Raw genomic sequence first — 25,000 nt, 5'->3', positions numbered from 1 at the left:
AATGTAATTGCAGATGTCACCATGGACCACAAGGGAAGTGCCTTCACTGTGCAGCTTTAGAGGTGAGTCAAAGAATGTTTATTCTTCACTGTCTGCTAATTATTCTTACAGGTGATAAATCAGCACTTGACTGGTAAGTTAACAGGAATCATGTTAAGGTGCAGGTATAGTTGTGTGGTTGAGAAGTTTGCTTCACGACCATGCAGCTTTGTTTCAGCCCTACAACAAGGTACCTTAAGCAAGAATCTTTTACTCGAGTCTCAAGCTAACTTTAGTTTTGTGAGTGGATTTAGTAGAAGAAAACTGAAAGAAGCCTATTGTGGCTGTATGATTAAGAAGCTTGTTTCCCAAGCATGACACCGTGGCTAAGTGCCTTCTTCTAAGCCCCCAGACCAGCCAAAATCTTGTTGGTGTTTTGGTAAATGAAAGCTGAAAGAAGTTTGTGTGTATGTATTTGTGTGCAACCTCGCACCACATAATGGTTGTAAATGAGTGTCACTGTCATATAAGTGATGCTGTTTGTTTCCGGTCTTATGTGAAAATCATGTCTGGCCATGGCAACATATTCCCCCCCTCCCACCTCCTCGTTTATGTTTGTCCTTGTCCAAAAATTTCTGTCTTGCAGGCAGAGACATTATTTTCCCTGTCAACAAATTGTCCACTGGCTTTATGCCATTCAAGCTGTGATGTGTTAAAATGAGAGATTCTTTACTTGAAAAACAGGCAGGACTTAGGGATAGGAAGACCATTCAGTTGTAAAACAATGCTTCAATAATATATTTATCAAGTCCATGCTAACATGGTAAAAACATGTAAAAAATGAATGAAACAAACAAATGTTAAGCTTTATATTTTAAATGACTTACCTTATTACTTTTAATTATTTGCCATATGCCATGCTATTGTCAAGTTTTTGACAAAACTACAAATAAAGGCTTTAAAAATAAAGTAGGTAGTATTTTTTTTATCATTATTATATGTATTAGTTTCATTTAAAGGTGGCAACTTAAGAAATGGTAAAATGTTAAACTAAATTTCTTGCTGTATCTAGGTTCATCTGTGTTTTGAGTTCAAGTTTCACCAAAATTCACTTTGCATTTCATCCCTTTAGGCTCCATAAATTAAGTGCCAGGGAAATACTGAGAGGAAGAGAATATTTAATCTTTTTTTTTTTCTACTTGTTTCAGTCAGTAGACTGCAGCCATACTGGGACATTGCCTTGAAGAGTTTTTAGTTGAACAAATTGACCCCAGTACTTTTTTTTAAAGCCTGATACTTATTCTATCATTCTCTTGTGCTGAACTGCTAAGTTATGGGGTTGTAAACAAACCAACACCAGTTGTCAAGCAATTGTGGGGGACAAACACAAAGATACACTCACATAAACACACACACACACACACTTGATGGCTTCTTTCAGTTTCTGTCTACCAAATCTACTCACAAAACTTTGATAGGCCCATGGCTATAGTAGAAGACACTTGCCGAAAGTGCCACGCAGTGGGACTGAACCTGGAACCATGTGGTTGGGAAGCCAGCTTCTTACCACACAGCCATACCTGCACCTGTTGGTGTTAATTAACTGTGATGCAACAATTCAGTGCTAGATAATACAGTGCATAGACAATTCAGCAAAGAACATCTTATTAAAGGTTAGTTTTGGAATGAAAAAAAAAAAAAGAAGAACAATTTCAATTATTTATTTAAAAACATGTAAAGATAAAAGATAAAAGATACAGAAAGAATGAAAAATGCTAAATTATATTCTTTGAATCAGTAGTTAGCTAGTTAAATTTTATTTAAAGGTGTAGTTATCATTTCATACAGGTGTTTGTGTCTATCATCATCATCATCATCATCATCATCATCGTCATCGTTTAATGTCTGCTTTCCATGCTAGCATGGGTTGGACGATTTGACTGAGGACTGGTGAAACCAGATGGCTACACCAGGCTCCAATCTGATTTGGCAGAGTTTCTACAGCTGGATGCCCTTCCTCACGCCAACCACTCAGAGAGTGTAGTGGGTGCTTTTACGTGTCACCCGCACGAAGGCCAGTCAGGTGGTACTGGCAACCGCCACGCTCAAAATGGTGCATTTTATGTGCCACCCACACAAGAGCCAGTCCAGGAGCACTGGCAACGATCTTGCTCGGAAATCTCACAAAAGCCAGCCAGGCAGCACTGGCAACGGTCACGCTGTTTATGTTTTTTTTTGCTGGTGTTTGTTTCATGTATATGTATGCTTTTTGTTTATGTATAGTTAATCTATTCTATGACTGCTATGTTTGTAGGTTGCATGTGTTTTAGATATACAACCAACACCAATTTAATCTAATAATAAATTACATATATTACATGCACCAAATTGTCTATGTGCTGAATTGTCTATGCACTGAATTATCTAGTGCTGAATTGTCAGGCACTGAATTGTCAGTACTCTTAATTAACTACATTCATCTTTAATGAATTTGTGTCTACCAGTTTGAGAAATCAGTTTGTATCATTTGTTGTGTTGCCTATATTAGAACTTAATGCTAGTGTTGGGCTTGTTAATTGATCTAATTTTGATTTATTTTTAACATTGGTTTGCTATTTATTTTGCTGTACTTGTTTATTATTCATCTAACTGTTGGCAGTGAATGCAGGAAAGACTTTTCTTGTCTGCTTTACACTGTAAGAACTAAGTTAACCAATTAGTATTTAAACTGGGCTTACACGGCTCAAATGTTCTGCCTGTTTTACATTAAAACAGGACTGATCTGGTCTGTCACACCTACCCTACAATGTCATTCTGCAATTAAGCAACTGTTTCATTGAAATCTTGAAGCTATGAGATTATGCATGATTGATTCAAAACAATGTGAATAAATAAGCATTACATTTGACAGAGTTATCGGAATGCTAAAGGGTTAAGTATCAACCCTATGGAGCTAAGGAGCCTTAATATGATTGCTTGAATTGCTAGAAATAGTAACCAAATTTTTCTGCTATTTTAAAAAAGACATGCTAGATAACGTGGTCCTGGATTCCCTACACACTGCAAAAAGAGGGGATGGTCATGCCTTTCATCATAGTTCTGTTTACTCAGGGTTGACCTGTGATTAAACAACAACTGCTTTAATAATGTGAATAGACAACAAGGATAGCTGGGTGATGTTGATGTTATTGTTGTAGGTGATAAAGGTGATGTTCTATAGAAGAGAGGTTGAGCAGTTTGGATGGGTTGGTGAGTTTGAAACGAATGGGATGTAGTTCTATGGAAGAGAGGCTGTCTTAGTTTCAGCATGTCTTAGTCATTACACCCCTTGGTTCATCTATCAGTTCTTTCATACTTTTCCATTTCTGTTCTCAGCCTTACGATGAGGAAGTGATGAAATCTTGTAAACCTCCAATAAAGTTCTTTTCCTTCCACTCCTATCTGCGTAAGTTGACTGGTGGAGTAGATAAGTAAGTAATATCTTTTCCTTCATTCTACCTTGTTGCTTATTTACAGGTTGATGTTTTTGTTACGTGTTGAGAATGTGACGTGTGAGAGAGATTGTTAATGTTAACATCTTATCTTTCATATTTCAGTTAAAATCTAGAATCTGTTCACTGTGTGTTAGCTTTCTTTGTTATCCTTGTGAATATGTAAATTTGTTATAGAAGGCCTGAAAGGTATTAATGTAATTATTATTAAGGGGTGAGCTGTCTGAATTGGCAAAAATGCATGGCAGTATTTGTTCCAGTCCTTTACATTCTGAGTTCAAATTCCACTGGAGTCAATTTTGCCCATCATCTTTTGAGAGTCAATAAAATAAAGTTACCAGTCAAATACTGGGATCCATGTAATTGACTAACCCCTTCCCCCTAAAATTACTGGCCTTGTGCCAAAATTTGAAACCATTATTATTATTTATTGTTGTTCCACTGTGGATGAGTGGCAGAACTCTTCAAGTGATGGTCAAAATGTCCCTTTATATTTGGTGTTTTAGAAGAACCGAGACAGTGACAATGAAAATATTTTAATAATCTGTAAGATTACAATCAATGTTGACTCATATATAAAAATTTTAGAATTCAACAATATTGTTGAAGGATTTTTTCTCCTCTCTCTGTCCTTTGTCCTTCCTCTATATTATTCCTCTGACTGACTACCTCCTGTTTTCTTTCACAGATTTACTACTAAAGTCAAAAGGCACACTGTTGATGGTTTCTTTTATTTATTTTTTAAACATTTCCTGTGAGGATTGCATATTGCTATGGCTGTTTCTAGATAATCTGTAAAGATAATTAGATGTGCCAAAAAAAGTAAACTTTCAATGCTGCACAGATGAAAGAAGTGTAATGTCATGTGACTGGAGTAGAACTCTTCATTAATGCATTTTTCATTAATTGCAAATTTTATAGTTTAAGAATCTCTTAATATAATGCTCAACCTTGCCACATTAATGTAGAAAGCAAATATTAATTTTCCACAATTAAGGAGAAATTAAGGGGAAAGAAGGTTGACTGAACATTTTAACTATACCCATGGCTACAGTGGGGGTTGACACATTTTTGAATACCTGAGACACTTAGTGATAAACACACTTTTAGAGTAAAACAATGTAGACATGTACATAATATTGCTGTTGTGATTGCACTCTCTGAGTGCATATGTAAACATTTAAGTTGTGTTTTATGAAAATTTTATTAGAATCATACATATGGCACACACACTTATGATAACTTGCATTATTCATTTGCTGTACCAGACACATTTTCATTATAACATCACTTTTTGTTTCTATCAGTCTTTTGCTGGCTCCTAAAATCTGTCTCCATAATTCGGCCTTACCTGTCACTTCTGGTTCATCATACACAAGCTGTGTCAACATTTCCCATATATATTCTTAATTATGTTCAAATCTGAATTTCTTGCTGGCCATTCAAGTAGACTTATTTTCATGTCTTGTATCCATTTCTTGATTGTTTTTAACATGTGAATGCTGTAACTACAGCATTCACATGTTAAAAACAATTGTTGGAGGATAAAGTTGAAGGTGATGTTCTATAGAAGAGAGGTTGAGTAGTTTAGATGGGTTGGTGAGTTTAAAACGAATGGTATGTAGTTCTATGGAAGAGAGGCTGTCTTAGTTTTAGCATGTCTTAGTCATTACACTCCTTGGTGAATGCTGTAACTACAGCATTTACATGTTAAAAACAATTGTTGGAGGATACAAATTATCTTCCTTCTCTTTAATATGGACAAGGCTCTCATTTGCAACAGCTGGATGTGGCTCATACTGTTCTGCCTTCTTTCTAGCCTCTCAAACCAAAAATATTCACTTGGAAAGACCATGCCCTATACTATTACTCCACCTCTGCTCATCTGGTTCACCTTTCCTTGACCAAGAGCACCAGCCATCAGGTTCATCAAACATAAATCACTTCTTGTCAGTAAAGATTACTTTGGTAAAATCAACAGAAGTAGTTAACCATAATTTTGCATATTCTAACCTTGCCTTATGTTTTTTGCAGAAACAAATTTTCCTCTTGGCCTTTCCATACTTGGATCCAATTTCTTTCAATGTTCTTTGAACTGCTCATATATTTACATGTATTTCACATTGCTCCTTCACCTTCTTGCTGTTACCTTTTCTCCAGCTGCCAGTACACAGGGCACAGTCATTTTCATTCACCTTTGAGTTCTCTTCCCAAGTGACTTTTTCCCTTCCTCTTTTGGTTATAGTTGTTCTTTAGCATATATTTCACTGTAGACTTCAAAAATCTTCAAATCAATGACTATTTTTTTCAGGCTTAGGCCATCTTCTTTCCTGTTTTGAACTCAAGAACTTATTTCCTTTGAATGCATTTTCATCCCCCCCCCAATTTTTTTTTTTTCATGTAAAGAAAGATTTCTTGAAGGACTAATGCATGCTGCCTTTGCATTAGAAAATTTGTGTAAAAAAAGTTTGAAGGGATTGTCTAAGGTGATGCTAAAGTATGCATTGTGTTATGTCTGAAAAATGTCATGTAATTTATATCAAAATATGCAAAAAGTGCTCACAGTACAGAAAATACTGAAACAAGCATCTTAGTAATTAAATGTTAAAGTTCACAAGTATGTGCTTAGCTCCTCTATTTAACTCCACAAAATAAATTTTCTATAAGTACAATTTCTCAGGTGTCTGAAAAAAATTTGTCAATACCCTGTGGTGTTAAGGCAGTAGCAATGTGAATGTTTGTGTTAGAGTAGAGGTTGGAAAATTGGTCAGAATTGACTCTTCAAGGCCTATGCAGCTATCCAAGAAATCAATAAATACCTGGAACGATTTTGAGTATTAAGGGTGCTTAACTATTAGTAAACTAAATCTGGAAGAGTAACTTAAGGATAAACACATATTAAATATTCTGACTATAATATGACTGCAGCCTCTTACTTTTCAATGATATGCACACATTAAGGATGTTAAATAAAGATTTTAATCTAAAGCTGCTTCTATTGCATAATTTGAATTTTTTTCAGCCTGATGGCCTCTTTGCATAACCAGTGAATTGTTTATTCACTGTTTCTATACACTTCAGACTGGCCTAGGTAACTGTGTTGAGTGCATAACGTAGACAAGCTGCAAAAACAGCAAAATGCATTTTTGTCTAGCTCTGAGGTATATTGTATTTTTAATGTACCTTGTCTATAAAGGGATCTTTCCCAAGACAGCTTCTGCATCCTCTGACTTTTCAGTGATATACATACATTGTCATATAGATAAAGATTTTAATATGACTGAATCTTTATCGATCCTTATGAATCTTGTGAAGTATTTTGATTAAATTTCTTTAAATATTTCTTATTAAAAAGCGATAATGACACAAAAGATTGAAGGAATTATTGTTTTTAAATCAAGAAATTAATTAATTAATTATGCATTTTAACTGTATTTTAGATAGTTGCATGATGGGAGTCAATAAGTTATCAATGATACCATAAAAGGGTTAATGATATAAGAAAATTGCTGACCCCTCCCCTGTGTTAGGGTATTATTGTTGGTCGAATGATTGTTAAACAAGTCAGGCATTCACTGTGGTGTGTGTGTGTGTGTGTGTGTGTATTGATGGTGTAGAGTGCTGGGGTGCAATGAATGATGGAAAGAATGGATATTGCTCTTAAGGTTATTTAGTAATTAAATGTTAATTCTTTTTTCCTTAATATAAACTTTACATTTTCAGAGGCAAATTTGCCAACTTGGAAGACATCACATGCAAAATCAAAGATGGCTGTACAGAACACCCTCCATGGCCACATGGTATCTGTACGAAATGTCAACCAAATGCTGTCACATTAAACAGACAAGTAAGTCTTAGTTTTATTGGATGTGTTACTTCATTCTTAAATCGATTGTTTTTTTTGTTTTTTGTTTTGCTTTTAGCTTCTGCTTGTGATGGTGAAGACAGGGTTTTTAGGTTTGTTTGTGTAACATTTGTTGAGTTAATTCTCTTATACTCTTTCTTTAAATGCAGTTAAGTCATTGTTGATGAAGTGAGATTATTTTTTTTTCTGTCAGAATATGAAGAAAATATTCCAGTTGTTTCAGCTCAGTAATTTTTTAACACTGATCAAGTAGACTTATGAGCAAAACATTCTAACCATGATTACCATCTCTTTTATTCAGAAATTATATCTAAGACTAAACGATACAATGTACTCTTCCATAATTGAGAACAGGAGTTGTAATTTGAGTGAAGTTTGGCTGCTATTTCTAGCAGCTCAAACGTTTGTGTAGAGCCTCTTGTTGGCTTGGCTTACTTACATTTTCTAGAGTGAATTTGATTGTCCTAGTTTCTCTTCAGAAATAATTTGTTTAATTAATTTTCTATTTTTACTTTACCTGTTGATATGATACACCATCACTGGAGCTGACCTGTATATTATAAGTAGTGTTGTATTTTTGTTATAACAGATATACCGGCATGTTGATAACATAATGTTTGAAAATCCTAAAATAGCTGAACGCTTCTTGAACTATTGGCGCAGTACAGGTCGACAGCGGCTTGGAATACTCTATGGAAAATATGAGGTTCATAAAGACGTGCCTTTGGGGATTAAGGCAACAATATTTGCCATCTATGAACCACCTCAGGTAAAGCAGCAGCTTCTTTTTCATTTTCATATATCAGGCATGGCTGTGTGGTTAAGAAATTTACTTCTTAATTATTTGGTTTCTGGTTCAGTCTTAATGCATAGCCCTTGGGTAAGGGTCTTCTGCTATATCCTTGGGTTGACCAAAGCCTTGTGAGAGGATTTGGTTCACAGAAATTGAAAGAAGCTAGTTGTGTGTGTGTGTGTGTGTTACTGTCTCCTTGTTTTGACATTATGTGATAGTTGTAAATGAATGTCACTGCCTTACAAGTGGTGTCCTTTGTTTCAAATTTTCTGTGAAAATGTGTTTAGCCTTGGGGAAATATTACCTCACTAGGAAACAGATAAGGGTTGATGCAGGAAGGGCATCAGGTTGTAAAGAATCTGTATCAACAAGTTCCGTTCATTCCATGTAAGCATGGAAAAGTGGACCTTATAAAATGATAATGATGATCATCACTTTATGTCTGCTTTTCATCCTGGCATGGGTTTGTTGGGTTCACATGGTCTGAGTTCTTATTGCATACCACTGTGAATTGTAGATAGATCATCTCTCTTATATACATTTTTGGCTTGGTTTCTATGGCTAAATGCTCTTTCTTCACCAAACACATTACTGATTATACTGGGTATTCTTTATCATGGTACCAACATAAGAGGGGTTTTCTTGTACACTATACAAGTATAGAATTCTAACAATTCTAATTCACACATTACATATTTGCTAGTGACCGCTGAAAATTCCAAATTTGTATAAATAAACATTGTGCTTGACAGAGTAATCTGAATGCTAAGGGTTAATGTTTACTTTTCTGTACTTGCATGGATTAGATGGAATTCATTGAGGCAGATTTTCTATGGCTGGATGTTCTTCCTGTCGTCAGCTTTTTTGTTTCCAAGTAAAGTAATATTTCCCTATGGTCAGGCATATTTTATATGAAAGTTTAGGAACAAGTGACATTTCTTTACAACCATCATGTGATGTCAAGACAAGGACATGCACACATGCATAAATTATATATATCTACTATATAAATGCAAGCGTATGTGTGTTTAGCCCAGAAAAGCTCTGGAATGGTGCATCCTTGAGAAAAACAAATTTGATTTTCAAAATCTGCGTCCCTGGATATCCAGCAATAATAATAAAAAAGTATAATTTGCTTTGATGACTCTCCCTCTTTCTATCTTTCACCACCAATGTATCTCTCTATATTTATTAATCATGCCCTTTGCTACTGTTTGATTCAGTAGTTGTGTTTTAGATGTTATAAGTATCTATGGTGGTGGTGGTGAGGTGTCCAAGGTAAGGTTTTGTTTGGCATCACCTGATGTTAGTAGTGTAACCATCATCTGTCTCCTCCTTTCTGTTTACAGGAAAGTTCTAAAAACCGTATTCAAATAATGAAAGATGAGAATGATGAATTGGTGAAGAGTATAGCTGAAAAGATGGGAATTCATCCAATTGGCTGGATTTTCACTGATCTTATGGCTGAGGACTTGAAGAAAGCAACTGTGAAGCATTATAGAGGCAATCAGGTACAATTTTAAAATCCATTGTATAAAGACAAAAGGTTTGATGGCTGTGTAGTGACAGCAGTATATGTTCTAGTACTTTATTTTCTGAGTTCAAATTTTGCTGAGGTTAACTTTCATCCAATTTGAGTTGATAATAGAAAGTATCAGTAAAGTACTGGGGTTGGTTTAATCAGATAACCCCTTAACATCTCTAGCTTTGTACCTCTATTAGAAACAAACCATTGTTGTTGTTATTGTTGTTAAGACGATGAGTTGGCAGAATCGTTAGCACGCCAGGTAAAATGCTTTGCAGCATTTCATATGTCTTTACATTCTGAGTTCAAATTCCACTGAGCATGACTTTGCCTTTCATCCTTTGGGGTTAATAAAATAAGTACCAGTTGAGCATTGGGGTTGATGTGATTGACTTGTTCCCATCCATGAACTTGCTAGCCTTGTGCCAAAATTTGAAACCAATATTAAGGTGGTGAACTAGCAAAGTTGTTAGCATATTGTCAAAATACTTAGTGTCATGTTATGAGTTCAAATCACAATGAAGTTAACTTTGATTTTCATCTTTTCAGGGTCGATAAAATAAAGCCCCAGTGAAGTACTAGAGTTGATGGTATTGACTAATGCTACTCTCCTTAAAAAATTGCTGGTATGTGCCAAAATTAGAAAGAATAATAATAATCCTTTCTACTATTGACATATGGCCTGAAAATTTGTGGGAGGGGTCTAGTTGATCTCATTGACTCCAGTACTTGACTGGTACTTAAGCACTGGATTTGATTTAACTGATTGTGTCCTTCTCTGAAATTTGTAGTCTAGTACCTCTGCTAGTAACCATTATTAGAAAGATGGCAGAATTGGAAGAATGTCAGGAAGGAAAGCTTTGTGGTATTTAGTTGCCCTACTTTTCATTCTGGATTCAAATCCTGCTTGCAATAATTGTTTTGAATTCAAACCTCTTTTGAGTCTGCTTTTAAAGTTGATAAATAAAGAGAACCCGGATTGATTCAGTGACACAGTCATCATTTAAAAGTGGTCCTGATGTTTAATTGGTAGTATACACATTTTTTATGGATAGTGAGCTGGTTTGGACTGTTGGTATTACATTACACTATTGATGCTGTTCATATCATAAGGATCTAGAAAGTTTGGAAGATATAAAATTAAGAAATAAATTTTCTTCCTTTTTAACAGTGGAACTCAAAATAGTTAAAACTAAAAATAATAGAATATTGGATGGAAAATTTCTTGCTAGTAAGAACAGTGCTTCTGAAATAGATATAGTAAATTTGAAATGTTGTTTTGGTATAATGGTTAAACATTTATCATGTTTAAGATGTGGGTTTGAGTCCCAATGGCAGCCTGTGACTTTTCCCTTTCAAAAGGTTTTTCTAAACCCAATATTCTACATGCTATTACTTATAACTTTATCTACTTCAATTTCCACCATTAAAAGAAATGATTTATTTCATATATCTCAAAGTTTCTAAATTCTTATGATGTAAACAACATGCAATTCTTGCTGGTAAGAAAAAAGCTTCTAAAATGGATAGAGAAAATTTGAAAGGTTGCTTTGGTAGTCCCTCTGGCAGCCTTTGACTTCTTTTGTTTCAAAGGGATTTTTTTAAAACCAATATTCTACATGCTGTCACGGTAAGAACAAAGCTTATAAAATGGATGGAGAGCATTCGAGGGGTTGTTTTAGTATAATAGTAAAATGTCTGTCATGTTTACAGCTCTAGGTTTGTGTCTCACAGGCAGCCTTCAATTTTTTTCGCCCAAAGGTTTTTTTTTCAACTCAGTATTAAATTGTAAAATAACATGAATCGCATGCTGTTATTTATAGCTTTTATTTTTGATGATATTCCAACCTTTGATTTTTATATTTGGCTGACAATATGCTGTTGTTTTGGCCAGTTATAATCCTACTACCATTAACATAGAAGAAAATATGATTCTATATGGAAAAAATACCACGTAATTTTACTTGCAGGCCAATCTGGCAGAGGATGTCCTTGGACAAATCATTTAATGCTCACTAAAGCCAATTTCATTACCTGTAAGTAGGTATCACAGATAGACATATTCCTCTACTGAAAACAGTGTGAGACACATTTTTCTACTGAAAACAGTGTGAGGACTGTATCATTGACTGTTGCATTGTTAACTTGCTGAGTTCAAATGTTCCCATGAATATTATACAGAGACAAATATATCCCACTTGGCTGTTGTAGATACTATATACATGGAAGGAAAGTCTTCAGTTTGTATTTCCAGTTAAGATGTGGGTTATAGGACTCACACATCATCTGTACCTTTTTTTTGTTGTTTTATTTTTATATCAGGTATGTTTCTGTAAGTCATTAATGGGTTTGCTGAAGCAAGTATTTCCATCATTGAATGTCTGTTACTCAACTAACACCAACTGTTCAACCATGTTTCTTTGTTCAGGATTCACATTATTTGAGTGCAGAAGAGTGCATCATGGCTGCTGAGTTTCAAAACAAATACCCTAATCCTTGCCAATATTCTGCTGAAGGCAAGTTTGGTTCCAAATGTGTCACTGTTGTGGTGACAGGTGACAGTAAAAACCAAGTTCACTTTGAAGGTTACCAAGTTTCCAACCAATGCATGGCGTTAGTTCGAGATAACTGTCTGATTCCGACTAAAGATGCACCAGAGCTGGGCTATGTGAAAGAATCTTCCAGTAAACAGTTTGTTCCTGATGTCTTCTACAAGGTAGAAATCCATCTATCATTTTTGGCATTGTTATCATTTCACCATCATCATTGTCATCATTTTCATCTCATCATTATCATCATCAGTCGTCATTGCCATCAGCCACTGTTACTGTCAATCACCACTGCCATCAGTCACTGTATTTGTCAGTTATCGTCATCATTGTTGTTGTCCTCAAGTGTTGTTATCATTATTGTCATAATCATCATTATTTTGGTGTCCATTTTCTATACATGTATTAGTTGGTGTTTAATGTACCTGCACATTTGCCACATGTAAAGACTACTTTCTCTGTTAGCTTGCACTGGGTGCACCTTATGGAGTTTCTGCTGATAACTTTTCTGCATATTGAGTAGAACCACCTCTCTGAAGAGATCTGCAATTTGTCTGTTTTCTTATCAATACTTTGGTCTTTGCTAAATTAACTGTAAAACCCTTTGATTCCAGTCTGTGCTTCCACACCTGAAATTTCTTCTCTAGTTCTGATAGTGATTCAGCAATAAGAACAAGGTCATCAGCATATAGGAGCTCTCAAGGGTAGCCAGTCTTAAATTCTTCAGTTATAGCTTGGAAGATCAAAATAAACAAGTAGGGGGGGGGGCTAATAACCGATCCCTGGTGGCCTCCTACTTGTACACTAAACTCCTTGCTATACTTATTGGTTATTCTCACTTTACTGACAGCATCCCTGTACATGGCTTGTACCGCTCTCACTAGCCACTCACCTGTCCCTAGCTATGTGTCCAGTAGATAAGGGAGCAGAAGACCCTAAGGCTTTCTCCATGTCAACAAAAGCCAAATACAGTGGTTTATTTTTGGTCAAGTATTTCTCCTGCAGTTGCCTCACCAGGAAGATAGTATTGATGGTACTTCTCCCTGGCACAAATCCAAACTGCATCTCATCAATACTAACTCTCTTCCTAATTAATTGAGCTATGACCCTTCTGCAACTTTCATCACCTGGTTTAATAATTTGATCTGTCTATGGCATCACCCTTGCCTTTGTAGCAACTGATACTGCTACATCATTCATTGGGTAGCTAGGAAGGAGGCTAGAAAACAGGTATACTTAGCCAGGGGAGATGCAGAAAGGGGGAAGTCTGCCAATGTCCTACAACATGTGGACCAGAGGCTTGAAATGTTTTGGATTACAAGAGATTGTGTCAGAGACAACCTGATTAACTGTATGGGTGACCAGGTCATATTCTACTCCAGATATTTTAAGCATCTCAGCACTAACACCTGATGGGCTAAAGGCTTTCCTTTTTTCATATCCTTTATTGCTTTATCCTGTTGGGTCCACATTAGACAGGCTTTCCTTCTCCCATGCATTCTCTACATTTAGCAACCTTTTATTGTGACACTTCCAAGCCTCCTTGCAGAATCACTAACTGCAAGTGAGCCATCATCCATGCTGACACATTTCTCTCCTACCACGTCACAATTTTCTCTCATACACTCTCTTGCAATCCAAAACATTTCAAGCCTCTGGTCCTCATGTCGTAGAACATTGGCAGACTTTCCCCTTTCTGCATCTCCCCTGACTAAGTATACCTATCTTCTAGCCTCCTTCCTAGCTACCAGATACAGATCTTTGCTACCATCATTCTTCCAGTCCTTCACTGCTTCTTTGCTATAATGACCTTGTCTACATCATTCCACCACGTCACTCTAGGTCTGGTTGGGACTTTGCACCAGCCACAGATTTGGTCTGTAGAACTCAGCAAGCTGACTCGCAGGAACTCTTAGTTGCCCTCTATATTACAAGTCTGTAGTTCCTCTTCCTTGTTGAATTTCTTAGAGTGTCCCAAAATTAAACTTCCAAATCCTTCTTGCCCAGATTGGTCTGCTTCTTGGAATCCTAGCCTTAAGTCTAACATCACTAATAACTAATCTATGTTAGGCAGTACATTTTTCACCAGAGAAGGTCTTTGCATTTATGAGCAGCCATGTATCATGCTTTCTGGTGAGAATGTAATCAATCTGGCTGACTTCCTGAAGTTGGTGTTGCAAATCATTAGGTTATTCGCATCACAGAACTCCAGTAGCCTTGTTCCCTCTCTGTTTTAGGAACCAACTCCATGTGGAAGATACCAGGCTGTTACCCAACATGTCCCTTGAAACCACCAACCACGAAGATGTAGTCATTGTCATTTTTCTTTGAGGTAGCCTGCAGAAGAATATCATAAAAGTGGTCCTTTTGTTCATTTGACAGACTTGCCTGAGCGGCATAGGCTGAGATAATTGTTGCTGTATTACTCAGCAAATCTAACTTCTGTTCAAGCATTTCAACAATCTTGCCAGACCTACCTTTTAATGTGCCTACATTGACAGTGCAAAGTTTGAAGAAGTGGAGAGGGATGTGGGAGAGAACATGCAAAGGGGCATGGCATTCAGCATTTGAAAAGAAGGTTTCCACGAGTGTTTGTGAACAGACATACATATATCAGTTGTTCTCACATTAATCTACCATCATTCATTCTTGTAAAAATTTGTTACCTCTATTGGAGGTGAGTGTAATACAAGTATTGTTAATATAAGCATTATTGATACAAATATAAAAGGGTAAGTAATTAAATAAAAAAAACTAATTGGTTAATTTGTTATAAGTAGTGAGGAAATAGGAGGTTTGTTACACTTTACTCTTTTACTCATTTCAGCTATGGGGGTGCGGTCATGCTGTAACTCCACTGTGTGACTAAATAAGTAACGCAGTCTCCTTTTGATGCATGCAGTAATTTGGATGAGACTACTGGTGGGGGGAGCTATAAGAACTTTCTGGCACAGAGGAGAGATTTCTAGTTCAGAGGAGAGATTTCTGATACAGAGAAGAGATTTCTTTTACAGAGGAATGATTTCCAGTACAGAGGAGAAATTTCTAGTATAGGTGGTGGTGGTGGAATTGGTTGGGCACATTGCAAATAAGGAAGAGTAGAAAGACTGTTCCTTTCTTAGCTTTAACAGAAGTAAAGAGACAGGAGAACAGAAAAGTCAAGGAGAGAAGAACGTAGACATTAAAGCGAGGGTGCATATCTAATGAGTGACAAAATAAAATTATGATTATGGTAAGTTAGCTTAAATTAAGTTAAATTACAGGTAGGTTAGTATTTTATGAAGTAGAAATGTAAATAGATGAATGATGTAGATGGAGAAGAAGGCACACTTAGCTAGACATGATGCACATGGCCAAGAGCAAGCAATGCAGATTGTTGTTAAATCTTGTGAAACAATTCTGTAATATAGGTATACATGCAATGGTGTAATTTTTAAACATACCGTGATAGTTTCTTAATATTTGTATTGGTTGTTCAGATTAGATGATATTGTAAATGTAAATATCTGTAGGAATTGTTGTTATAGGGGCTTCACTGACCCCTAACTAATATTAATCACTTTCTGAACCATTGACACAATCTTTGTGCAGTTGTACAATCTCTAAGAAATAATAACAAAATCTTCCTCAAGCCATTTTCCCTCATCTGAAAAAAAAAAAGGAAGAAAGATATATTGGATAATGTGGTTTTACAAATCTGAAATCTTGACCTGGGATTACTCTGTGTAGTGGATGCTATTACAGTTGACTATCTTTCAATCTGTTACTAACACTGACCACTTCTCTGTGTAGTGGACAGTGTACAGTCGGTCCTGTGACTAACACTGGCCACTCTACTTTGTAGCACTTGTATGAGTCATTTATAGTTAAAAAAGAAAATGTCCCTAAACCTGTATTCTTCTTCCATTTGTAGACAAATTGTTCCAGAAATGTGTATTATATGTGACTAGAGAACTGTGATTGTTGTCTGCTGTTTTAGGTGAAAGATGAATATGGAAATGAAGTGATAGAATTGGCACGACCATTACCTGTTGAATATCTTCTGGTTGACATTCCATGTGCTTTTCCTGTATGTCCACGGTCTTTTTTCAATGTTTCTGCTAGCAAACCTTTCCCTGTTGAGAACCGTGAGAGCCTAGGCGAAATCCAGGTGAGTTTCTCTTGATGTTTGTGATTATGGAAGGGTTTTGGTTACTTGTTACCACTACTGGAGATTATTGTCCGTGACAGAAATATACTTGATTCTTGCTGCTATTTGTTTTTAACCCTTTTCATATCAATCCACCTGTTTTAAAGTGATCTAAATTTAATCTTTCCATCAAACACCAGTTTAATAATGATAAAGTTATTTGACTAAATTCTTCATTTTCAAAATTGATTGTATTTTAATATAAATGTGGTTACAAAACGGTTAAATTGTGAGAAAAAAAGATGAGTATACCTTAAGAGGAATTATAAGAGAAGACAGTAAGAACCATGGAAGTATTATAGAACAGAGGTAAAGAAACAATGATTAATAATGACTAATGAGTTTGGCATATAACATCAGATGGTAGGAAGCTGTGATATTTTACTTGCTGGTTTCTTGAGTATTTTTAAAGTTAAGTTAGCAGTTATCAGTTAAAATTCTCAAACCAGCAGAAAACAATTCCCTATTACATTAAGAAGAGAAAACATAACATTTATAATTTTGTATATTTTTTTGTTCCAGGACTTCAATGCTTTGGTACAGTACATGGAACAATTTCAACCCAATGATTTCTTGGAAGCTATGTCAGATTTTCACCTTCTCTTGTTTCTTGCCACTTGTGATATGCTTCCACTCAAGGTAACATTTTCATGAAACTTCTCTCTGTTACATGTTTCAACATTGCTCACATTTCATCCAGCTATATCTTAACATTTCTTTTTTTTCTTTTCTACATGTCTTAAAAACATCTTAAAATCTCCCACATCTATCTATCAGTTATATCTTACAATATCTCACATTTCCTATTGATATCTTAACTCTCCCATATGTTTTCAATGTCTCTTAGCATCCCCCACTCCCTTTAGTTTTATCTTCCCCTTTCCAAATCCCTCACTTACATCTTAACTTTTTGCACATCTTTTCATTAAATCTCAACTTCTCTGCCATCTTTTATCATCATTTTAATGTTCACTTTTCCAAGCTTGCATGCGTCAGATATAGTTTATTGAAGCAAACTTTTCTACAGTCAGATGTCTTTCCTGTTTCCAAGCAAGGTAATATTTCCCTGTGGACAGACATGTTCTCACTTGAATATTGGAAATGAATGATATTGCTTGTATGACAACGACGCTCATTTGCAGATATCACATGAGATACAAACACACTCGCACACATAGTTACGTTTAAAATTCTCCCTTTTCTCCTCTCACATCTCTTACCTACATTTTAACATAATATTATCTCTTATTTATATCTTAATATCTTTCACTCATAGTTAAAATCTCTCATTTTTCATTGACATTTTGATATCTGCCGCATCTCTTTGTGATGTAGTCACTCAAGGTCTAAATTCTGTGTTGGCCTGTGCCAACATTCATTGGATTTCAAGAAATCTAAATTTGTATACCAGTCATCTTATTTACATGAAACCTTTTCTGACAGTTTGTATTGAGGTGAACACCTTGTTATGAAAAACTAAATCCAAAACCTGTTTTTAGAATTTTTCATTTGTATTGCTGATGTAATTAAGAAAGGCATGAATATCACAACATTCAGTTCTTTGATCTATCTATGTGTGTGAATTGACTTGCCTGTGAAAGGAATCCCTATTTTTCTTTTTTAGGAGACTATTTCAATAATATTGGAAGCTGTGAAAACCAAAGATAAAAACCTTGCACACAAGTTTAAGAAATCAGAAGAGTGGGCCACAGTTGAGGAGATGATGGCTGCCCAAGGTGAGAATAAGTTAATAATTGTTTTCAGAAATATAAGAAGCTCTCCTGAAGAAGTGATGGTTGCCTATCACTGGGTAATCTTTGTTTTGTTCCATTCTCTCAGTAATACTTGCCTTAGGTTTGTTTTTGTATGGTTATTTTTATATTTTACTTATTAAATCTTTATATATTTCCTCTTGAATACATGAAGCTCTTTTAGAGAAGGTAAGCTTTGTTTTATCTATAATGTTCAGTACAGTGAAGTAGACCACTTTTATGTATGGGTGCTCCCAGTAGTTAACTTCTGTCCTAGGGCCATAGTTTAAAGTCCAAAATTTGGTGACATTTTGCACTTAACTCGGAGGATTCTCATAAATGAAGTTCTGTTGAAGAAATGATGCTTACCTGATCAATTCCCATCTTGAAGACACTAGTGTTCTTTTATTGGGTAACTGTTGCTATGATGGCTCTTTGAAGTGAGTATCCACTTGCAATGAGTAACCTCTGTGGAGGTTGATACTCTTCATGGGTAACTCTTGTTCTGAGAAGTAATAGTGTTGTCTGAAATCTGTTTGCATTTCATTTCTTGCTGTGAGAAGAGATTTATAAAGTAACTAGCAGAGGCACCTGGCATTGCCCGGGAATGAAATTGTTTCTTACACATTGAAAGAAAAAAGCAAAATATGTTGTATAGAAATTTGTTATTCTAAATTCAATTTATTCAATTGGGATACAATTTATTCTTTAAATGGGAAATCAATTCTGAATTCATAATACAAAAGAAATAATAAAATAATAATAAAGAGAATGAATGGGAGGAAGAGAATCTGCCACATGTCGACCCAACAGAGGGACCAGCTATCCTAATTTATCTTGGTAGATAAAGCAATCAAGAGTATGAAGACAGGGAAAGCCCCCGGCCCATCAGGAATCACTGCAGAGATGCTCAAAATATCTGGCAGTGTCGGCTATAGCCCAGTCACCCATATAGTTAATCAGGTGATACATGAAGGAGTCATACCCAATGACAGCACCATAATCAACTGCTACAAAGGTAAAGGTGACGCTTTAGACACAAACAATTACAGAGGTATCAAGTTGTTGGACCAGGTAATGAAGGTCACGGAGAGGGTCATAGTCCAACTAATTAGGGAGAGAGTCAGTTTAGATGAGATGCAGTTTGGGTTCGTTCCAGGGAAAAGCACCACTGATGCTATACTTCTGGTAAGATAACTGCAGGAGAAATACCTAGCCAAAGATAAACCTCTGTACCTGGCTTTCGTTGTAATGGAGAAAGCCTTTGATAGGGTCCCCCGCTTCCTTATCTGGTGGTCAATGAGGAACCTAGGGATAGATGAATGGTTAGTGAGAGCTGTGCAAGCTCTCAGGGTCGCTGTCAGTAAGGTGAGGGTTGGCAACGAGTACAGTAAAGAATTCCGGGTAGAGGTAGGTGTCCACCAAAGTTCAGTCCTCAGCCCCCTCCTATTTATTATAGTCCTCCAGGCAATAACACAGGAATTTAAGATGGGATGGGAGCTCCTCTATGCTGATGACTTTGCCCTAATTGCTGAGTCACTATCAGAACTAGAGGAGAAGTTTCAGGTGTGGAAGCAAGGACTAGAATCAAAGGGCCTTAGAGTCAACCTAGCTAAAACCAAAGTCCTAATACGTAGGAAGGTAGACAAAACACAATCCCCTTCAGGTAGAAGGCCCTGCTCGAACTGTAGAAAAGGCGTGGGTAGAAACTTCATAAGTTGTACCCAGTGTAAGCTATGGACACATAAGAGGTGCAGCAATATCAAAGAAAGGCTAACTAGCAAGATAGTTTTTGTATGTGGCAGATGTTCAGGAGCAATAAACACTGAAAATGTGCAGAAAACAACCTTTGCCACATTCCAGAAAGAAAAACTAGAAGTAGTTGATAGCTTCCGCTAGCTAGGTGACCAAGTTCGTAGCTGGGGAGGGTGCGCTGAAAGTGTAGCTGCTAGAATAAGAATAGCCTGGGCAAAGTTTAGAGAGCTCTTACCTCTGCTGGTGACAAAGAGCCTCTCATTCAGAGTAAAAGGCAGACTGTATGACGCATGTGTACGAACAGCCATGCTTCATGGCAGTGAAACATGGGCTGTGACTGCTGAGGACATGCGTAAGCTTGCAAGAAATGAAGCCAGTGTGCTCCGATGGATGCGTAATGCCAGTGTGCATACTCGACAGAGTGTAAGTACCTTGAGAGAAAAGTTAGACCTAACAAGCATTAGTTGTGGTGTGCAAGAGAGACGATTGCGCTGGTATGGTCATGTAGCAAGAACGGATGAAGATAGCTGTGTGAAAAAGTGCCACACCCTAGCGGTTGAGGGAACCTGTGGAAGTGATAGACCCAGGAAGACCTGGGATGAGGTGGTGAAGCACAATCTTCAAACTTTAGGCCTCACCGATGCAATGACTAGTGACCGGGACCTTTGGAAATATGCAGTACGTGAAAAGACCCGGCAAGCCAAGTGAGAGCATAATCTGTGGCCTCTGCCAGAAGTGTAGCCAGCTCACTAAACTCTGCTTGCAAAGGCCTGTTGAGGCAAGTGAATTGAACCAAATTCGACGAATGGTACCCATGCCAACCTCTCCTTCATTGGACACTAAACTCTGCTTGCGAAGACCTGTTGGGGCAAGTGAAATCGAAATCGTGATTCAACCATATTCGATGACCGGCACCTGTGCCAGTGGAGCATTAACAGCACCATATGAGCATGATCATTGCCAGAGCAGCTGTCTGGCTTCCGTGCTAGTGGCACATAAAAAGCACCATTCGAGCGTGATTGTTACCAGTGTCACCTTACTGGCACATTAGAAAATCATTCGAGCGAGGTCATTGCCAGTGCCGCTGGACTAGCTCCTGTGCAGGTGGCATGTAAAAAACACCATTTTAAGCGTGGCCATTGCCAGTACTACGTGACTGGCCCTCATGCCGGTGGCACTTAAAAGCACCCACTACACTCTTGGAGTGGTTGGTGTTAGGAAGGGAATGCAGCTGTAGAAACTCTGCCAGACCAGATTGGAGCCTGGTGCAGCCATCCGGTTCACCAGTCCTCAGTCAAATCGTCCAACCCATGCTAGCATGGAAAGCGGGCGTTAAATGATGATGATGATGATAAAAAAAGCGAAAATACAAAATTTACCGCTTTTATGAAACGAGATAAATTCTATCACATATGTTGGTGGAAATTATGTAAAAGCTTCTGGGTAAACAACATTCTTTGTTTTCTGGTTTGGAGCATAGACAAATAAGTTTTGCAAAGTACCAACCCTGGAGCAACCAACATAAAGTTGACCATGAGAAAAGCAAGGCTCAATTAAGTGCAAGCCAGTAGATTTCAAAGTCTGACCTTGAGCTTTATTAATAGAAATTGCAAAGCATAGTTGCACTGGGAATTGTGTTTGTTTGAACTCAAATGACATGTCTGTTGGTTTGATTGGAATTCTTGGAATGAAAATCTCTTCCCTAGAGGCACAACCAGTGATGGAGGTAGCTTCTATCACATTAGGTGATGATGTCTTCACAATCAACCTTGTCCCGTTGCATAATTTAGGAGGATCTAAATTTCTTAGAACCATTATTAGGACTCCTATCTTCAGAAAAAGTTTATGTGGGGGAGTTCCAGGTGACTCAGGAGAGTTAAGGAACTCTGTTGGGTAATGGACATTTTCATTTTCATCAAGGACTGAATCAACTACTTTATACTCTCTAATGACTGTTGATTTCTTATTCATTAATTCATGGTTAATCTTTGCTACTGTCTCATTTTTTGGAGCAAGAATTGCCGTTTCACACAACCATTTATGTGAATTATAATTATTATGTAAGTCTGGAAATACCCTGTTCTTCAATTCAGCTGGGGAAGTCACCATGATAGCAATATGAGCCAAACTGATATCACTATTCCCATCAAATGGTACTTTCCCATTTCCTAATTGGAGGAGCCAGGTTGAAAACTGTTTTGCACATCAGTCCCCATGTAATGAAGCTCGCACGTTAGTATTAAAGGAGAATTTCTGTACTTTATTCCATAGGTATGAAGACTTAATGTATGCTTTTATTTCATCAGGTCTTGTTCGTCTCGGAATGACTGGTAATGTCTGTCTGAAGTCTCCTGATAAAACTAATGTAATTCCTCCCATAGATTTATTACCTCTTATGTCTTGTAAGGTCTTATCAAAAGCTTCCATTGCACGTCTATGTGACATGGTGCATTCATCCCAAATGATCAGGTGGTGTTCGCGCAACACTTCTGCTGAACCTGAACCATTGCTTATGTTACAAATTGGCTGTCATTTATAACCAGGTTTAGCGGTAATTTAAAAGCAGAATGAACTGTTCGTCATCTTGGGAGAATGGTGGCAGCAAAGCCAGATGATGCTATAGCAACTGCAATTCTTTTTTGTTGTCTTACCTTGGAAAGAAGCAATATTGTTACAAATGTTTTACCTGTGCCACCAGGAGCATCAAGAAACAGAATTTCTCTGTATTTTTCTCTGACTGACATAATTTTATCATATGCACAGCTTTGTTCTGGGAGAAGTTGAGGTTCATGTTCATTCACAAATGCAGCCAGTTCTGTGATATCATAATTTGTTTCTCTTGCTATGTCTCTTGAAGTTAAATCATTAATTTGACAGTTTGTTTTTGGAAGTCCAGAGCCAGAGGCTTACAAATTTTTGCCTCCCATGGCCAAAACTTGATTTTCAATTTCAATCAGTGCTTGGTGAAAAATTGTTTCAGAGAACTGAATATTGATATCTAGGTTTGCCTGTTGAACTGTATACTTTAAGTCCTCAGTCATGTCCTCACAATGTTTCATCTAAAGCTGGAGGGGACTGCCAAGTTGACATGTTCAGTATAATTGCAAAAAGGTTAGAGTTTCTTTGAAGAATCTAATATTGATGCTTCAGTCAATGTAATGTCCCAATGCTCATCATTTTCTAAAAAACCTTGTTGACAGCATGCTTTCCTATAAGTTTCACACACATGACCATTTACACTCCTCGAATCTTGGAATGATTCGGGACCATGTACTTCATGCAAAAGGAGTCATAAATAGTAGCATTCTGCTTGGCTTGGGTGGATACTGTAAACTCTTGCAAGAGTGTCAACCCCACGTTTCCTTTTGTGTCATTTATTGTTTCTCCAGGTGTAATACTTGGATAATTGTGAGTAAAGGAGTTTTCTTGCATTCATTTATTTGCCACAACTTACAAAAGAAGGCAGTAAGAGTAGTATTTTTTTTGAGAAAGTGCTTGTTGCAAGGCTGATTGTTTTGTAAAGATAACCCTGTGGCCATTCTCTAGATGGACACTCAGATGAATGATGGTTGTGTGCCTCCTGTGAATGGGAAAATTGAAGATGCATCAAAAAGCCTCATTGGTACTAATGTATCTTCCTCTGTCATACTGTGCAACTTTGTCATTTTTATTTATCTGCTGACTGTCATTCTGCATAAGAATGTATTTTGCGACATCAAAACCTTTGCTTAATATATTTGCAAACATACTTAGAGTTAAGTGTTGCAGAAGTCGACATTGACTCTGGCTACCTGTACTTGTCTCTGCTTCACTGTAGAATACTGATCATCTACATCTACCCCATCTCCTCTTGTAGAGAGTGAGAACATTGTTCTCGGAAACTTTTTTGAAAATTAAAATGAGGATTAAATGAAAAAATGAGTTAGGTATTTTCACCAAGAGTGATTGAAATAAATAGCAATTGTGGAATGCCGCACGCATGCAACACACACACACACATACGATATCAAACATCAGATGAAATAGACGTGTGTGTATGTGTGAGAGAGAGAGAGAGACAGAGCGAGTGAAGTGTGTTGTCATGTATACATATATACATAAATAAATAAGCATACATCTTTTTTGTATGTATATGTGTGAGAGAGTATGTGTCACTTAAACATCACCGTCTGTCGCTTTCTCTCTGCCTCTGTCTCACACACACACACACACACATGTACACATACATACAAAAAAATGTATGCATATGTATTTATGTATGTACGTATACATGACGACACACCACTCACTCTCTCTCTCTCTCTTTCTGTTTCTCTCTCACACACATACATAAATGTATACAAATGTACATGCAAAAACACATGTGTTCATGTGTGACTGACTACAAATACATAGAACTGAATACAGTGCACAAAAAGTATATAAATAAAAAAACTTTTTGGATGCCCCATGTTGAATTGTAAAATTCTAATGTGATATTTGTGAAGTGATGAAATCAAACCTGGAGTGTGTGTGTATGAGAGAGAGAACATTACAAACAATGAATGAAATAAACATGAAATATAAAAAGCGTATAAATAAAAGGTCCTTGAAAACTATCTTGTGCTGAATATTTAAATTTGTGAACTTAGTAAATATTTCTTTCAGTAATTTATCGTAGTTGTTTGCAAATAGCGAATTAAAACTTGAAATAGAAACATAAAGATAGACAGTGAGCGATTTCACAAATGAAAACAGAAAATTTCTCTGTTGCGATGTCAATACTGGAAGTTGACATGGAGAAACCTTTTTTAAAGAAGTGAATCACATATATAAAGCAATATTATTTATTTAAAAAAAAATATAAACTGATGACCCTATTATGTATCCAAGGTCAAATTATTCATGCATCCCAAGCATGGAAGCAATTTGCACAGCCATTTTCGCATGAAAAGCGAATACACACACACAGAGGTCTATTTTATATAAGAGATAAATATTATTACTGTTCTATGGTGAATTCCTTCAACTGTATCCTTCTACTATACATCTTTGAGTTTGTACCAAGGAGAAATACTAATGATTTCTGATATAGGAACAAAGCAGGAAATATGTTTTAGGTAC

General features: G+C 36.6%; 1 protein-coding gene across 2 annotated transcripts in view; it reads left to right on the top strand.

Moving 5' to 3' along the window:
• Positions 1-25,000, top strand: part of LOC106867052 (nuclear protein localization protein 4 homolog) — a 63,355-nt gene that overhangs the window by 37,306 nt on the left and 1,049 nt on the right. For both annotated transcript variants that reach the window (XM_089355121.1, XM_089355120.1), the window contains exons 5-13: positions 14-62; positions 3,355-3,449; positions 7,194-7,317; positions 7,925-8,104; positions 9,478-9,639; positions 12,082-12,369; positions 16,182-16,352; positions 16,914-17,030; positions 18,016-18,127. In XM_089355121.1, coding sequence (XP_089211247.1) covers positions 14-62; positions 3,355-3,449; positions 7,194-7,317; positions 7,925-8,104; positions 9,478-9,639; positions 12,082-12,369; positions 16,182-16,352; positions 16,914-17,030; positions 18,016-18,127 — 1,298 coding nt within the window. The remainder of the gene's footprint in view (positions 1-13; positions 63-3,354; positions 3,450-7,193; positions 7,318-7,924; positions 8,105-9,477; positions 9,640-12,081; positions 12,370-16,181; positions 16,353-16,913; positions 17,031-18,015; positions 18,128-25,000) is intronic.

The sequence above is a fragment of the Octopus bimaculoides genome, chromosome 7, assembly GCF_046866305.1.
Source record: "Octopus bimaculoides isolate indiv1 chromosome 7, ASM4686630v1, whole genome shotgun sequence".
NCBI classification, from domain to species: Eukaryota; Metazoa; Mollusca; class Cephalopoda; order Octopoda; family Octopodidae; genus Octopus; species Octopus bimaculoides.
The sequence above is the reverse complement of the archived record's forward strand: the minus strand, read 5'-3'. Positions and strand labels throughout refer to the sequence as shown.